Below are 18,485 nucleotides of genomic sequence, written 5' to 3' on the forward strand. Positions count from 1 at the left end.
TGGACCAGAGCACGCCAGGCACTCCTGTCTTCCACTGCCTCCCGCAGTTTGGTCAGATTCATGTTTGTAGCTTCGAGAACACTGTCTAACCATCTCGTCCTCTGTCGTCCCCTTCTCCTTGTGCCCTCCATCTTTCCCAACATCAGGGTCTTTTCCAGTGAGTCTTCTCTTCTCATGAGGTGGCCAAAGTATTGGAGCCTCAGCTTCACGATCTGTCCTTCCAGTGAGCACTCAGGGCTGATTTCCTTAAGAATGGATGCGTTTGATCTTCTTGCAGTCCATGGGACTCTCAAGTGTCTCCTCCAGCACCATAATTCAAAAGCGTCAATTCTTCGGCGATCAGCCTTCTTTATGGTCCAGCTCTCACTACTGGGAAAACCATAGCTTTTACATAGCAGGAGGAAGGCAGGACTACCACAAAGGGGCTTAAAAGCAGGCAGCCCTAGTGCTCAATTTTCACATATTTTTTCTGCCCAGAGACACACCGGAGGGACCCTTTTGCCTTAGCTATAATTTTGGGATTAGGATTGTTTTAGCACTACAGAGACCTAGTTGGCCAGAGAGCAGTAGACTGGCAGAAACGTCTGCAGAGCTTCTCCGAGTTCAAATAGAAGTATAAAATGTGTGTGGGGCGAGAAAAGAATATGCAGCTTTGAGATTTCTTGGGAATTTTGCTTTCGATCGCTTGACATTCTCCTTGGGAGGGCTGCGTCCCAGTAGCGCTTGTAGACCAGCCTCCACTGCATTTCCTTCTGCCCCCCCTTGCTTTTGTGCAGTCACAATTGCCTCTCCACAGGCCGTACTATCTAGGGCTATCCTTTTGTGATGAAAAGGGCATTCCTGGATATAATTTTGATATGCTGGATATCTGAAAAACCCAAACTGATCTCCAGGTTGCCTTCATCGCAGGCTGAAGCATCACATAAAACGGGACTCTCATACCCTTGAAAATATGGATTTCGGTTCATTACCAACATCCCTTTTCGTCTGAGATATCTACCGCTGGTTTGGGGACTTTGAGAGCTGCTTGGCAAGAGTAAAATTAACTAAACAATTAACCTCAGCTTGCCTTGATGGTTCATAGAATCATAGAATCATAGAGTTGGAAGAGACCACAAGGGCCATCGAGTCCAACCCCCTGCCAAGCAGGAAATACCATCAGAGCACTCCTGACATATGGCTGTCAAGCCTCTGCTTAAAGACCTCCAAAGAAGGAGACTCCACCACACTCCTTGGCAGCAAATTCCACTCGCCTGTTTCTTTGAAGTATTTATTCTTGTATAGATTAATTGGGGGGGGGGGTCTGTTTCTTCACTATCTGCATATTAATTGATTTTAGCTTCAATGGAAATTACTTCTGCACAGCTGGCGAGGGGGGGTTTGTTAGAATTGGCTGATCCTAAATTAGCATACAACACCGAGCCCAAAATCGAGCAAGTGCTTCAAGCCCAAACTTCTCTTTTAGCATCTGCTTTGAAAAAAAGGCTTTTGCCCCTGTGGAGAGGGGCGGATCTGTCTCATCTAGGTGACCACGAAATGCTTTTGCCTCTGATCTAAGTAAAAGTTTCTGTGCAGGATTGGCTTGCAACTAGCAACCCTGCAAAGTAAGGCAAATGTTTTGGGGAACATTTTTTTTAATACATGGTACAGTATTTCCCTTTTTGAAATTGCCTGCTTGTTCGGTCTTTCCTCCTTCTGGGTTCCATCAAGAAAGATGCTTTTCCCCACTGAAGAGCGCTAGACTGGTGTAATACCTAAGTTCAAAACGTGCCTCAATTTGCAGGGAGCGAGAAGCTGCTGGAATCATACCAGGAGGGGGAAAGCAATATGGAAAAGAAAGTCTTCTCCATCTCAACACACTCATGCATGCTTTCTCCAGCAAATACCACTCCACAAAGGCCTCTTTATCACACATACAACAACAAACCACATGGTGCTGCTTTCCCACACGTCTGTGGGATGTGTGTTATGGCCGCAGGGCCAATTACATGAATGTTTCCAACTTTATTGGCACAACACCGGTAACGGATCTACTGGACTTTTATTATGCACACTTAACTAACACCTTTCAAACGGTCACATCAGAAATAAAAGCAATTACATCTTTTACTCTGTTCCCCTGCCCAAACCTACTGTACCAGCACTGCCCGAAGTAAACAGTAACTGCTTTATTGGGTACAACACACATAACAGGTTTTTGCTGTTTTTAGATGACACACTTTTGGGGGAAAAGAAGGTTATCAAATGGTCTGTCGAGATGTCTCAGCCCTTTAAGTGTCTCAGGCACATGTACAATCTCCCCCCATCTCCTTGACATGGGAAGAAAATGAAGGCAGATCTATGCTGTATTTTGTTTGAACATAGTGTATCTCCCAAATGCCGCCGCAGAGATCAGTTATTCTTTCTGGGGATAGATTCTGCGGGGGGGAGGCAGGTTCAACAGAGTTCCTGCTTTTATTAGACTATGGTACAGCCTAAGATCAGATTGTAATGGATGAGGAAGTCTGAGACTTACCCCAGGTTTTCTATCTGGTTAAGGAACTTCTTAATAGGCCCAATACATTTTTTTTTTTTTAAAGGAAGCCAGGTATAGATAATTTTTCTCAAGGTTATAGTGATGCATTTGGGGAGTTTTGCAGAAAGGAGCATATTACTGCTTGAGATGCACAAAAGTTTTTCATAACAATCTATTACTAAGATGATTACATACAAGAAGCATCTTTTAGAGAGAACACTCTTAATCAGAAAAATCACTGTCAAAAAATAACGGACAATATGTTCTAGTCTTCTGCTGGGCTGGTTTACCACAAGCAGATGAGTAATCATCAGAGAGATTGAGCCATCTCACTTGGTTTTCGGAAAAAGAGCTTTCTGGAGAGGAGCCTGCCCAGAAACTATTGTTTTTTGAACAAGAAAGATCCACTTTCTTTTTAACTCCAGACATTACTGGCATATTTGGTATATTCTGTGAATTTTCATGGAATTGGAGCAGAAGGTGTGGAGACTTGATGGACTTAGAAAACCCTTGTCTGGCATTAGTAGCAACCTTTGAACGATTTCCTCCTTTCCTGGAGGAATAAACTATTTTCCTCTCGCTATATTTTGGGGGTTCTCTTTTCATCCTGCTTCCTCCACCTTTAATTTGTATCATGCTCTCTTTGGCCAGCTTCTCATTTTTGTGGCTGTCCGCACTGTCGATGTGAGTCCAGTTCAGCTGTGGCTGTTTTGGAGTGTTAAGTCCCTTTGCCCGACTGCCTTTCTTGATCACTTTCCTTAGTGGTGTGGATAGACTTGGTCCTTGAGTATATAGCAAGCATTCCTCGTGGCTGCCTGTAGCAGCGTCTGCAATGGAGCGGCAGCTGCAATGAGGACGGTCAGCATCACAGCTCCCAGCCCCAGAATGGCTGCTCTGCTGAATGTCAGCATTTTCTTTGCCCTGTGAGGCTGTGGCAGTAGAAATGACCCGGCTGCCTGGAGGACCATCACTTGAGTGGGAATTGTTAGGTACCTGTCTGGACATCATGTCTGGGGAAGTCTGGGAAACACTGTCCTTTATATGAATTGGTACTCTGGGTGCAGAAATGAATGTTTGCAAATCAGCCAGAAGGCTAGGGAGCTGCAGGTGTTCCAACCGCTCACAGAGCTTCAAGTGTTGCTCTTTCTGCTGAGCTGTGAGTTGCTCCAAACTCTCCGTCAGCGACTGCAGGCTGGATTTCAGATCGGAGATCTCTGTATCTTTCTGTGGAAAGTGATGAGGGGAGTAGAATCATTAGAGGGTATGAATTCACTATCTAGAACAGAAATGCTTTCAATTCTAAAAAAAAACCCAAACCAAAACAAAACGAAGAAATAGTGAAGTGAGCATGGATCAACCAATGTTCTAATTAGCCCAGCATCCTGTTCTCACAGTGGCCAACCAGATCCCTGTGGAAAGCCCACAAGCAGGGCCCAGGAACAAGAAAACCTTCCTCTCCTGTGGTTCCCAGCAACAGCTTTTCAGAAGCATTATTACTTCTAAGTATGGAGGCAGAACATAGCCATCATGATACCTCTCACTTTGATGAATGTGGACGAGTGCTGATAATTTACTCAGCCAATAATTTATTGACCTGAATGACATTTCACATGCATATTTTACCTATTGGAGTAGAAATTGGGGTAGAAATTTCAGTTATTAGAAGGAAGTAGATATTAGTCAAAATCATTCTCTCCCCCCCCCCTTTTTTTTTTTTTTTGCAGCATCCCTATTCTTCGTTGGTTTCTTTTAGATTCATTCTATTCCTGTCATGGCTTTTTCTCTGATCATTCATGAAACAGTGTTCCCAAATTATTCACCTAATTTTATTAATTTTACGACATTCCTAACTTCTCTTTTTTGACCGAAGAAGTTCCCTTATTTTCGTAGGAGTTCCAGGTTCTGAAAGCTACATTTTTAATATATTTGATTCCTGCATAGTACAGTTTTGAAAGCTGACATCTTAAACAGAGACAGCTCTTTGTGACCCTGGTTGATTAATTCCATCCTTGAGACCCTTATTAACCCGGGTCCCTTGTTAGGCTGACTTCAGAGGTGTTGCATTGGCATTCCAGGGCAAGATAATTTATTCTGCAAATCAAAGGCAAGAGGGTGATCGCAAGAGTATAGCAGCACTGCTCTGAATGTGCCTGATGCCTCTTTTTCATACAGAGCAACTCCCCTCATAGGCTTGAAAGCACCCACTCACCTGCAACAGTTAAGAATTACATGGGAGCAATCTAACCAAATGCAGCTAATTATTTTTGGCCATGCGGGTGGCGCTGTGGGAGGGATGCGAGTGGCGCTATGGGTTAAACCACAGAGCCTAGGACTTGCCGATCAGAAGGTCGGCGGTTCAAATCCCCACGACAGGGTGAGCTCCTGTTGCTCTGTCCCTGCTCCTGCCAACCTAGCAGTTCAAAAGCACATCAAAGTGCAAGTAGATAAATAGGTATCGCTCCGGCGGGAAGGTAAATGGCGTTTCCGTGCACTGCTCTGGTTCGCCAGAAGTGGCTTAGTCATGCTGGCCACATGACCTGGAAGCTGTACGCTGGCTCCCTCGGCCAATAAAGCGAGATGAGCGCCGCAACCCCAGAGTCGGTCACGATTGGACCTAATGGTCAGGGGTCCCTTTACCTTTACACTACAAACAACTAAAGGTACCTCCAGGGTTTCAGTATTTGCACAAGTAAAGTAGATTAAAGCACCCTGTCACATTAGTGCAACAAATCCACTTTTTAAAAGATTTTAGCAGTTGGGAAAGTGACGGGGAAAAGCATTGTAAAGTATGGGAAAATGCATGGGATGTTCCACTCCACAAGCAAATCAGGACACACGCCTATTGTCATATAGCCTCCTCGCAAACAAATCAGAACAAATGTGCAATAAAGACCCAATTTAATCTAACTTCCATGTAAGCTTTGTGCAAGCAAATCAGGATGAATACTTAATAAATAGGTCATCTTGAGGAGCCCTAACATAGATGTGAGTGGACTGCTCTGGTAGCTTATGTTTTCTCAGCAAACATGTGCTTAGAAGGAACTTGCATCTTTATTATTAAGGGGGAAACGATAATGAAGGTGATGAATTTCTAGTTTCTTAATAAAACTGAATATCATTGTTTTTGTTAAATCCACTCCATGGCAAGAAAAATATGTCAGTTCCAGACCCTCCCTGTTTTCCAGGGACAGTCCCGGATTTTCAGAAGCTGTCCCAGTTTCTGATTTGATCCCACAATGTCCCGTTTTCCCCTGATTTCATAGGATAAATGTTGGAGGGTACAAAACAGGACATCCCTATTTTCACCAGAAAAACATGTTGCAAGGATATGCAGTCCCCCTGTGAAAAGTCCCCACTGCCTGAAAGAAGAGACTACACATACCGTATTTTTTGCTCTATAAGATGCACTTTCCCCCTCCAAAAAAGTAAGGGGAAATGTGTGTGTGTGTCTTATGGAGCGAATGGAGGCGGGAGACTCTCCTCAGCGCTCCCTTTAAAGAGCCCGTGGAGTGTGTGTGCGGTTCTTGGGGGCTTTTCCCCAAGGAGGGAGAAGGGCTGCCCTCCTCCCTCCTCAGGGAACAGCCCCCAAGAGCCGCACACACGCTCCGCACGCTCTTGGGGGAGCCTTCATCCCCCTACCCAGGATAGGCTTCGTACGGCTATCCCAGAAGCCAAAACAGCAAGAGGCTATCCCAGAAGCCAGATTCCTCTTGCTGTTCTGGCTTCTGGGGTTCAGAATTTTTTTTTTCTTGTTTCCTCCCCCCCAAACTAGGTGCATTTTATGGTCTGGTGCGTCTTATAGAGCGAAAAATACGGCGAGTGATACTTTGAAAAATATAATAATTGTGAAGGGACCAATTTATTCTGCTGGTTGTGAACCTGAGTGTTGGGGGTTTTTTTGGCATTTGGGAGTCTTGTTTGCGGCAAACTACAGTCCCTGACAACAATGCACTACAGCTAAAAAGCTGGTTATTATTTCGTTACAGGAAATGTACAGATGTGTCTCTGAAGGCACCATCCGATAATTAGTCTGCATTTTCTGAAGAGAGAAAAGAAGAAGTAGGGGCAGAGTTCAGCTAAATAAAGTAGAACAATCTCCACACTTACGTTTTCCAGCCTTTTCTTCTCCACTCCTAGTAATGCTTGTTCCATTTCATTTTTGTCTCTCAGAGCATTCAGCACCAATTCATAATAGGATTGAGACGTTTCTTGCACTAGACACAGAAATCAATACAAACCACATTTATCCTGTCACATTTACTCTGTCAAAGATAAAATGCCACTCAGTGTTTCTCAGCGAGGTTGGAATGAAATTGTATACTGTGGGTTATGAAGTGGGCGCAACATTTCACAAAGAGAACTAGAAAATGTCCCCACCACCACAGTGTTATTTAAAACTGACACAATGGTGCTTCCAAGTGGGCATGTGCAATGAAGGAAGATTCATTTTACAAATGTTATAAATGTTATAAAGCCCACTTGCTTCTTCTTTTATACATACAGATCCCTAGCCCAATCTCTTCCATATAATTCCAAGTAATTCAAGGTATTTTCACAGCACATCCCAACCCCGTACACGTCATCATGCCACAGTTCTACCAATGACTAAGATGAGACATGTGTGGAAGGTTCTTGGAAATGCCACTTGCTTTTTTAAAAAAAGTGGCACTCAAAAGGCAAAACTTTTGTACAGTTTGTATAGCACATGCTTGTTAATCAAAACAACAACCCCGCACTATGAATAACAGAGCTGGAAAGAACTTTTGAGGCCCATCTGGTCCACCACATACCACATTCCACCCCTCCCACAAATCCCAGAGCCCCATTTGCTGCAAGCAGGAAGTAAGTAAGTGTACAGTGCCAATGATATCTCCACAAAGGAATTAGCTACAAGAGAAGTCAGAGAAGGGGGAGGTGGGGTTATGGGTTGTTTTGTTTTTATTACGTATTTTGTGTTTTTATCTTGTATTTTTATGCTGCGAACCGCCCTGAGATCCACAGATGAAGGGCGGTATACAAATATCATCATCATCAACAACATCATCAAGGTTATTATTTGCTTGATTTTTGGTACATAACACATAGAGCATGCATCAGCCAATGCAAGGTCTAGCTATCACTGAAAGCCCATGAAGAGCCTCTGCCAAGAACTTCAAATTGGCTACTGCTATTTGCAATAATTTCGATCGTAGTTAACAGGCCTCAGTATACATATTTTGGGTTCTGTGTATTCTGCGTTTTTACTCAGGCATGGAAAAAGTGCCAAAAAAGTGCAGAACTTTGTACAGTAGTTCATTTCCTGAGAATTTTTAGTATTGACTAATTATATAGTGCTATGTACGTATAGCAAGAAGAGGAAGAAGAGTTTGGATTTGATATCCCACTTTATCACTACCCTAAGGAGTCTCAAAGTGGCTAACAATCTCCTTTCCCTTCCTCCCCCACAACAAACACTCTGTGAGGTGAGTTGGGCTGAGAGACTTCAGAGAAGTGTGACTGGCCCAAGGTCACCCAGCAGCTGCATGTGGAGGAGCGGGGAGGCGAACCTGGTTCACCAGATTACGAGTCCACTGCTCTTAACCACTACACCACACTCCCTGCCAGAGAAGCCTACAATCTAAAAGGCTACACAGGATAGTCAACACAGGACAGACAACAGAGGAAGAGGTGGTATAGTAAATGAGGAAATCAATTTATCAATTTATTTCAGTCACACACACACACACACACACTTAGCATGGGAAACAAAAGATTGTGCCAACTATTGGAATTTTGTGTTGCTGTGCTTGTTTTTGTTCTATGATGAAACATTATGTAGACCACTTTTGTTGTGGTTTCAGACCTAATTTGGGGATAGGGGTGGCTTTGGCCACCCTGGTTAACACTGGAGAGGGGGACTCATCAAAATGGGCTTCAGAAGGGGAGAAGGGATTCTAAGAGAATGATTGCCTTAGTAGAACATTGAATTCCTCCTGATGTGTATAGCTAATAACCAATGCCAATGAGACAGGAAGCGGTACATCTATTCTGACCTTTGTTTTCATATATGATACCCATTTTACATTTTTAATATATTCCACACTTTTCCTAAGCATTCACATTTTGTCAGGAAAGTTGATGCTTTTCAATATTTCACTGAAGTCAGTAAAGTCAATCTTGCAGTTTATCAAAGTCAAGATTATCTCCTGTTTACACACTGCTTCTTTCATATAATCCATCTGGCAAACTAGTGGATCTCAGGGTATTTTACAATTCATCATTTCCTCAACTGAATCGAATTTACCACCGTTTTCAAAAAGGTCATCACTCTTGTACAGTATCAACACATATGATTAAATAAGAAACTCCTTTTGTGTTATTACAGTGCCATCATTTCTCATTATTATTATTTTTCATAAATGTTCCATAGCTGTTTTCATGGCAGAAGCACATTTAGATCCATCACTGATGCCACAGTCGCAGCCAAGCATATTACTTGACCCCAGTCAACCTTGCTCAAAAGCTAGACAAAAAGCAAAAGCCTCATTAAAAGTCTGGCTGCTACATCTAAGACAAGTTTCCTGAAATAAAAAAGGCTCTTTCGCTCTATGGCGGTTATCCTTATTAATGGCTAATACATTACCGCACAAGGCTATAGACTGAAAGCAGAATGCAGATGATGGGTTATCTTTCTCTTCCTTTTCAAAGAAAAAATAATACTGCTAAGTGACAGTTTCTCCACTAATAGCCAACACAATCGCTTTTGGGCTTATTAGTTTTAAGCAGCCCTGTGAAGTCTTGGTGCCCTGGGCATGGCTTCTAAATTTATTTGCTCAAAAACCCATCCATTTCCGTAATTTACTGGATTTGAATGCCGAGCCTCATGTATTATTTGGGTTAGAGTCCTAATGGGAATCTTGAACTTTTACAGTAATTCTCAGCAATTCTCCTGGTGACACCATCCAGTGGAGACAGTGTCAGTTTCTCAAAGGGTCCTTTCAGGTGACTTGAGAAAAGGCACAGCAGTCTGGAAGTCATCTTTAGAACTGTATAGTTCGGGAGAGCTGTTTAATCAAATCTCCACACAGGTGTTTCACTGATGGACAGCAACCCATCCAGCCACCTGCTGTTTCTTCTTTATGAAGTCGGACACCAGCAGTATAAGGGTTCCCTTTTAAAAATCTGTGAACACAGTGCAGCACCTAAGAAATTATAATCCTGTTTGATTCAGCAAGGGATGTTCATCCAGTTTAGGACCAACAAGTGCCTATATTCAGAAATACGGTTCTTTGGCAACATGACACCAGTATATAGATATCAAAGCTGGTGTTTCTCTTTAAGAAATGGCTACAGCTCAGTGGTGGAGCCCATGTTTTGCATGTGGAAGGCTCAATCTCTGGCATCTGCATGTAGGACTAAGAAAGGAACTCTTGTCTGAAAGCCTGGAGAACTACTGCCAGTCACCATAGCCCAGCAGCAGGCAGCATTCAGGCTTGTTGAATCGACCTTTGGTTACTTATTAGAAAGGTTTCCTATGTTTATGAATTTTATGAATTACACCAAGGAATACCTCCAAGTGCTCCTGTCTGCAGACCTGTTACCCATTGCAATTATGTAGATGTTGCATTAGTTAATTCTAAATATTTTAATGGGTTACTCTGAGTCCTCACATCAGCTGCGGTAGTCACAATCAAGGGGGAAGCATTTATTGCTAATGTACATACAACAATTTTTCAGACATGCTACATTAGCAAGGATAATGACACCTTCGATCGTATCGTTGTTGTTTGCCACAGCACCCCATTACTGTGATGGGTAGATAATCGAGAGTCAAATAATGTCCAATCTCTGACTCCATTCATACACAATCATTTCAGTGACAATTATTTTGCTTTGTGCTCATTCAGATACTACATTATTCAGATATGTTGCTGAAGCCTGTAATTTCAGGCATGGATTTGAATTTGTCTAGTTTGTAATGTTCAGGTGCGCTGTTTACCCCCCAAAATAATTTCTTTTTCTTGAAATGCAAATATGAGAAATGTAGAATTAGCAGTCAAGCTGACCTGGCTGCTTTGTACATATATATGCAAAAGTTCTTGAAGGAAGCCCTTTACTCTCAAGGAAGCTCTCATTGATTGCTGTTACGCTGTGTTAACTGCAAAGCTGACTACTTTGTAAGTGCATGCACAGATGTTCTTAACTGTTGGCCTCTTACTTTCAATCAGACTCTCAAAGATCACCGCACAACCGTACTACTTTTTGTTTGGTAAATATATGCTCTAGATTTGGCTTAATTCTCTTGATTGTTTCTTGCAGACATGTTGTAGGTTAGCCATTCCCCCATCTCCACTTGTTCTCAGTATCCGTATTGGCAGAAGGGAGGAAGCAGATAGATTTCCAAGCTGCTCTATGGTATGGTTGGGGCACAATTCTCTAGGGTGCATGTGCACTTTGGCACTATCAATGCACACATGCCAGTGTTACAAGCTGGGAGAAAACAATTGGGGGAACATGCGAGTTTCTATCTAATTGCTCGCTAAGAAAGCTAGTAAATAACAAGCCGGTTCTAAATTGCATGTCAGACGTTCTCCACATTGTGTTAGCTTACCATATATTTAGAAACTGCACACTCGAAACAAATCAGTATAACTCAAAATCTTCAGAGAATAAATTATTTGGTGGTAAACCCAGCAATCTGATGTTAAAGATGGTACCAATGCAGAGCCCATTCAGTAATAGTGAGTGGAAATTCCAACCATCAGAAATATGGTCCTTTGGCACCATGACACCAGTTTAGCTGTCCTATATCTGGCCAAGGGCCCCCCTTTAGGCAGCATTCTGTTCTCACAGCAGCCAAACAGATGCCTATGAGAAGCCTGCAAGCACAACCTGAAGGCAACAACCCCCTCCCCACTTTTGAGCAACTGGCATTCAGATGCATACTGCCTCCAAACAGTGGAGGCAGAAAGAGCCTGAAAGGCTCTGGTAGCTTTTGCATTTATGTTATACTGTATAAAACTAAAAGGGAAGGCAGACTCTGTTATGCAAAACAAATGTTTAGAATGCTAACATTAACGGTTTTAATGTTTTGTTTGTTTTACTGGTTAGAATAATTTGCACAATGTGTTCATAATACAAATGCGAAAAGTTGCCTTGAGTTTGGACAGATGAGATATAGATGTTTTAACTGTGCTCACTTGCCTAGGGGTTTCAGACAGCAACACCCCCTACTCTTCATGGGAGCAATTTTTCCAACTCTTTTGAAACTGAGTGGGCAAGGGGTTTAAGGGAAAATAGGGTGCACCAAACAAACATTAGCTCAATAAAATAAATTTGCTAGTAGTCTGTCTTTAAGTGAACAGCTGACCTGAAGCCTGCAAGGAAATGTAAAACCGACAGCTTGGTCAGTGCTTCATTTTGCTGTTATGTATGTCAAGTCAAAAGCATTACACAAAGGAGAATCTGGACTTGCTCTGCTGAGTCCTTTTTGAAAGGTACACCTGACCTTTAGGTCAGAACTTCTGTGAAGCAGCAGATGGGAGATGGTTTCCTTTCATAGCAGAATTTCAGCATATATGCTTGAATTGCTCACTGCTAGGGGATATTTGGAAGAAAAGGTGAATATGAATATGTGTGTGTGTGTGTGTATAGGTCTTTTAATCTAGCTCCTAGGTCTTTTAATCTTAGTTTTATCTCTGGTACATTATGCTACGTTTATCTGCTGTTTTAAAAATAATATTGTTGTTTCACAATGTATTTTACTTAGCAGCTCATTGTTTTATTTGTAAGTTGCCCTGAAAATATGTGGTTTTTTTCCCTGCTGAAGGGCAGCACATGAATTCTTAAAGAAAGATGCAATGGTGGGGAGGGTGCTGCTGTGCAGCTGAGTATGAGGACACCAACAAGCTATGGAAATAGAAGGTGATATTAAGTCTGCCCCGCTTCCCTGGGGCAGTATTGCAGGAGGGCAGCTGGGACCCCCCAGTGACCTGGCTGTGGGAGGGATGCTGCCCACATCATAGGGACTCCTGGCCGCGTGACGCCCCCCCCCCCAGCTGACCAATCAGGATAGCCGGGGAGCATGGCCACTAGCAGTTTAAATAGCAGCATGGTCTCCTTTTGCCTCCTTGCGTTTATGTGTTGCTTGACAGCGGCCTTGCTATGGACTAAGGTCGGCTGCCATATTGTTGGGGCCAGGTAGGAATTTTTTCAGCTTGGCAAATTGGCACCAGCAAATTGGTTTTTGCTTACCTTGTAGCAACTGTCACAACTTTGTAAGGTTAGGCATTGGGTAAGCCTTGTTTATGGGAGGGGAGGTGGTGGCCTCCACCTGCCCCTTCACATTAAGGGTACCCCATTAAAGGGATCTGGGGTGTGTGGTTCCTGTCCAAAGCCTGGCTGTGTGCTAGGGCCATGGCACGACCCCAGTGGGACCCTGGGGGTGCTCCAATTTGACATATATAATAGGGCTCCCCCTACTGGTGGTTTACCCTTTTGAGACTCCCTGCAGATGGGCAGGAGTCGGGATATAGTCTGGTTTCACCCAATGCCTAAGCCAAACCACTCACATCTGTAACCAATAAAGCTGTGGCCTATTTTATCCCATTAACCTAAACATTCGTGTCTGTGTGTTTGTTAGCTAAGGGAACTGCGGGGCCCAGGGCCTCGCTATGCAAGTTCCCATTGGGATGAGCCACTTAGCTGTGAAGTTCCCAAAGTTGAGTTTAGGTGACATTCCCTTAGCTGAGTTTGTGTGCAGTTTTAATGCCTCAACTAGAACACCTAAAGCTGTCTGGGGCTATGGCCAGGAGGAGCCACATGGCAAGACAATCGGTGGTGATGGAATAAACTGCCCATGAGGAATGTTTCGTTCTAACATCTGCCAGTGAAAAAACTGCCAAGCAGCAGGAAAGCTGAGATTTCTCCTGAAGTCATTATTACAATAAACGTTTTTGGATCCCACTGTGCTAAATCAATGGCATATATGTCTATGAAAATTCCCCGCCCTCCCCAGCGGACGAACTGCACAGCCAGGCACAGAGGCAAAAAAGGAAAAGGAGTAACAGCTTAGTTATGAGCAGCACAACTCTAAATAATGAGCTTAAAATGAGCTAAGCCATTGCCTTCTTCACATGAGGCCACATTCTCAAAACAAACTCCCTATATTCACAGCAGCTAGAGACTAGGGCATTGCCCATTTGATACACTGGGAAGTCTAATACATCGACCCAATTCCTGCTGCTTTCCCTATCTACCAATAACATATAATATATACAATATTCTCCCAGAGGCACACGCTGACAGCTGCAGTCTGCAAAATGCCTGTCACTTGGAGGAAAACTTTCTCATCTTTTTGCACCAGATGCAGGAGGTGAGAGACTTGGATTTCAAAGGGAACACATTTAACTGATATCCTTCCAAGACTCCACTGCAGTTACTTAATGGTAGGAAGATAATTAACCATCACTGTGATCCCAATCGAGCAGCAGTGTTTATTGGCAACCAGATATGTAGATGGAAGAAGCAATATGCTGAACATGGCTGATGCAACATTCTGCCGAAATATGGCTTGTTAATACGGCAGATGCCAAGTGTTCTGGTATATGAAAACTTACATTTCACAATGCCTTATAGGAACATAGCTAAGTTTTTAAGCAATACTAACATATTTTGCTTTTAAATGATTGGCAGGCAGTTTTCTACACACACACACACACACACACACCTGTCCAAAGCAATTTTTCCAATATAGTAGCCAGTGTTTCAATTATACTTCAATATGAGTTTAATATTTAAATCCCAGCCTGCCGATAGACTTCCTGGACTACCTTATGTAAATCCTTAGCTCATGGCTGCGCTTTCTCCTTCAGTAAAAAAGGAAATTAGTTCCATGTTATTCAAACCAAATTTTCTAGTCATGCCATACTAGAATTCATACTCCTATTCCGTGTCTGAATTTGCCACTGTTGGTGCATCTAAAGTGCCTCTAGGCTGTCACTATTTTGCAGGAGGGATTCAAGAGCATACCATATATTTAGGTTTGGGCAATTAAAGTGGACTAATAATAGTATTAGCCACCTCAGGCGCCACTTCCATAGTCACCTAAGTGAAAAGGGATTTGGGGTAGCATTAGTGTGGGAAACGTGGGTGGTGCTGTGGGCTAAAGCCTCAGTGCCTAGGGCTTGCCGATCAAAAGGTCAGCGGTTCGAATCCCCGCGGCGGGGTGCGCTCCCGCTGTTCGGTCCCAGCGCCTGCCAACCTAGCAGTTCGAAAGCACCCCTGGGTGAAAGTAGATAAATAGGGACCGCTTACTAGCGGGAAGGTAAACGGCGTTTCCGTGTGCGGCTCTGGCTCGCCAGAGCAGCGATGTCACGCTGGCCACGTGACCTGGAAGTGTCTTAGGACAGCGCTGGCCCTTGGCCTTTTTGAGTGAGATGGGCACACAACCCTAGAGTCTGTCAAGACTGGCCCGTACAGGCAGGGGTACCTTTACCTTTAGTGTGGGAAAATGAGCCTGCACCATAGGGAAAGAGCCTTCATTTTCAGAAGTGAGTGCTCTAACCATGGAAAGGATAGGTGCACAATTTCTGGGGTTCACAGGGGAGACAGATGGAGGGAAAGTAAGCTGAGTGAAAATAACACAGCTAAGCAGAGGGGTAGATTTGCCAACATGCCTCAAGTGCACCAAACAATGCCCCACCCCTCCCTTCCAAGGCACTAATACAGTGGTACCTCGGATTAAGAATTTACCGTATTTTTCGCTCTATAGGACGCACTTTTTCCCCTTCAAAAATGAAGGAGAAATGTGTGTGCGTCCTATGGAGCGAAGACGCTATAGTCCCGCGACCCTCTCCCGGCTGGAAAGGTGACGCACGGCTATGGCAGGAGCCTCTATAGCCGCGTGCCACCTCTCCAGCCGGGAGAGCGCGCGCGGGGCTAAAGCAGCCCCCCCGCGACCCTCTCCTGGCTGGAGAGGTGACGCGTGCCTATAGCATGAGCCTCTATAGGCGCGCGTCACCTCTCCAGCAGGGAGAGCGCGCGCGGGGCTAAAGCAGCCCCCCGCGACCCTCTCCTGGCTGGAGAGGTGACGCGTGCCTATAGCATGAGCCTCTATAGGCGCGCGTCACCTCTCCAGCAGGGAGAGCGTGCGCGGGGCTAAAGCAGCCCCCCGCGACCCTCTCCTGGCTGGAGAGGTGACGCGCGCCTATAGCATGGGCCTCTATAGGCGCGCGTCACCTCTCCAGCAGGGAGAGCGCGCGCGGGGCTAAAGTAGCCCCCCGCGACCCTCTCCTGGCTGGAGAGGTGACGCGCGCCTATAGCATGGGCCTCTATAGGCGCGCGTCACCTCTCCAGCAGGGAGAGCGCGCGCGGGGCTAAAGCAGCCCCCCGCGACCCTCTCCTGGCTGGAGAGGTGACGCGCGCCTATAGCATGGGCCTCTATAGGCGCGCGTCACCTCTCCAGCAGGGAGAGCGCGCGTGGGGCTAAAGCAGCCCCCCGCGACCCTCTCCTGGCTGGAGAGGTGACGCGTGCCTATAGCATGAGCCTCTATAGGCGCGCGTCACCTCTCCAGCAGGGAGAGCGTGCGCGGGGCTAAAGCAGCCCCCCGCGACCCTCTCCTGGCTGGAGAGGTGACGCGTGCCTATAGCATGAGCCTCTATAGGCGCGGGTCACCTCTCCAGCAGGGAGAGCGCGCGCGGGGCTAAAGCAGCCCCCCGCGACCCTCTCCTGGCTAGAGAGGTGACGCGCGCCTATAGCATGGGCCTCTATAGGCGCGCGTCACCTCTCCAGCCGGGAGAGCGCGCGGGGGCTAAAGCGGGCTTTTGCGGGAGGTGTGGGAATTCTCCCACCTCCCAGGAAAGCCAAGAGAAGCCGTGCAGCCCTTTTAAAGTGCTCACGGCTTCTGCCGGTTTTGCGGGAGGTGGGGGAATTCCCCCACTTCCCAGGAAAGCCAGGAGAAGCCACGATCTCTTTATAGGGGTTGCGTGGCTTCTGCGGGCTTTTGGGAGAGGTGAGGGAATCCCCCCACCTCCCAGTAAAGCCAGGAAAGCCCTGCGCAGCGTCTCCCGGCAAGGAGAGGCTGCACGGGGCTAAAGGGGAAGCCATCCCGCTCTCTGCCTTGGCTTCCTCCATAGCTGCGCGCAACCCCTCCGGCAAGGAGAGGCTGCACGGGGCTATGGATTCTTTAGCCCCACGCAGCCTCTCCCGGGAGGGAGAAGCTGCACGGGGCTAAATGGGAAGCCAAAACAGCCTTGGCTTCCTCCATAGCTGCGCGCAACCCCTCTGGCAAGGAGAGGCTGCACGGGGCTATGGATTCTTTAGCCCTGCGCAGCGTCTCCTGGCAAGGAGAGGTTGCGCTGGGCTAAAGAGGAAGCCAAAACACCGAGCGGGATCCATCCTGCTCTCTGCCTTGGCTTCCTCCATAGCCGCGCACAACCCCTCCGGCAAGGAGAGGCTGCACGGGGCTGTGGATTCTTTAGCCCTGCGCAGCATCTCCTGGCAAGGAGAGGTTGCGCTGGGCTAAAGAGGAAGCCAAAACACCGAGCGGGATCCATCCTGCTCTCTGCCTTGGCTTCCTCCATAGCCGCGCACAACCCCTCCGGCAAGGAGAGGCTGCACGGGGCTGTGGATTCTTTAGCCCTGCGCAGCATCTCCTGGCAAGGAGAGGTTGCGCTGGGCTAAAGAGGAAGCCAAAACACCGAGCGGGATCCATCCTGCTCTCTGCCTTGGCTTCCTCCATAGCCGCGCACAACCCCTCCGGCAAGGAGAGGCTGCACGGGGCTGTGGATTCTTTAGCCCTGCGCAGCGTCTCCTGGCAAGGAGAGGTTGCGCTGGGCTAAAGAGGAAGCCAAAACACTGAGCGGGATCCATCCTGCTCTCTGCCTTGGCTTCCTCCATAGCCGCGCACAACCCCTCCGGCAGGGAGAGGTTGTGCGTAGCCTGTACGCTGCTCTTTGGTGCTGGGGGGGGGGGGAAATATTTTTTTTCTTGATTTCCCCCCCTAAAAACTGGGTGCGCCCTATGGTCCGGTGCGCCCTATGGTGCGAAAAATACGGTAATTCATTCTGGAGGTCTATCCTTAACCTGAAACTGTTCTTAACCTGAGGTACCACTTTAACTAATGGAACCTCCTGCTGCTGCCACCGCACGATTTCTGTTCTCATCCTGAAGCAAAGTTCTTAACCCGAGGTACTATTTCTGGGTTAGCGGAGTCTGTGACCTGAAGCGTTTGTAACCTGAAGTGTCTGTGACCCGAGATACCACTGTAAAACTATTCCCACAATAAGTGACCCCCAAACAGTCATGCTTTCATGGGGCAAAAGTCATTTACTAGAGACGTGGATAACTAGTGTGTCATTCACAACAAGTGGAGAGCCAGGATCACACCGTGGTTAGAGCGCCACAGGAGAGCCTGTGTTCAAATTCCTGCTCAGCCTTGAGGCTTACTGGGTGACCTTTTGCCAAGTCGCTATCTGATACGGTTCTTTTGAGGATAAAAATGTGTTCCTTGGAGGAAGGATAGGATAAAGATGAAATTAATACAGTAAATCACTGCATTTCCTATGGTGATAGTGGCTGCTTCATGATCACCCAGGTAAAACCATAACACCTGGAAAGGTCCCCCATAGCTATGAACAGATGCAATGATCAGTCTGACCCCCACACTCTGATGGGAATAGAAATAGTCCAAGTACTTACTCGACTTAGAAAAGCTTCCGAAGCCATCCAAAATAGATTTCAGAGTTTCTTCAAACTTATCTAAGGAAAAGTGCAGCTGCAAAATAAATAGTTTTGTGAAAGACTTAATATTTATTCATTTCCCTTATGGTGTTTTCAGTATAGTCAGTGTTTCCAGCTGAATCGACAAGCATTCAAACCAAAGGTTCAATTATATTTTATCATAGGGCATGACAAAAGGCAAATGCTCTATTAATTAGAAAATAGGAGAAATGCATGAAACATTTCCCACCCCTGCTTCCAGCTTATAAT

The 18,485-nt window shown here is 45.8% G+C and overlaps 1 protein-coding gene across 17 annotated transcripts in view; it reads right to left on the reverse strand.

Moving 5' to 3' along the window:
- Nucleotides 1-1,984: 1,984 nt before the first annotated feature.
- IHO1 (interactor of HORMAD1 1) overlaps nucleotides 1,985-18,485 on the reverse strand; it is a 65,817-nt gene continuing 49,316 nt past the window's right edge. For all 17 annotated transcript variants that reach the window (XM_083425691.1, XM_083425688.1, XM_083425683.1 and 14 more), the window contains 3 exons: nucleotides 18,195-18,270; nucleotides 6,623-6,729; nucleotides 1,985-3,739 (listed from right to left, as the gene is read on the reverse strand). In XM_083425691.1, coding sequence (XP_083281817.1) covers nucleotides 2,738-3,739; nucleotides 6,623-6,729; nucleotides 18,195-18,270 — 1,185 coding nt within the window. In that variant the 3' untranslated portion in view covers nucleotides 1,985-2,737. The remainder of the gene's footprint in view (nucleotides 3,740-6,622; nucleotides 6,730-18,194; nucleotides 18,271-18,485) is intronic.

The sequence above is a fragment of the Podarcis tiliguerta genome (assembly GCF_965153285.1).
Source record: "Podarcis tiliguerta genome assembly, chromosome: 2".
NCBI classification, from domain to species: Eukaryota; Metazoa; Chordata; class Lepidosauria; order Squamata; family Lacertidae; genus Podarcis; species Podarcis tiliguerta.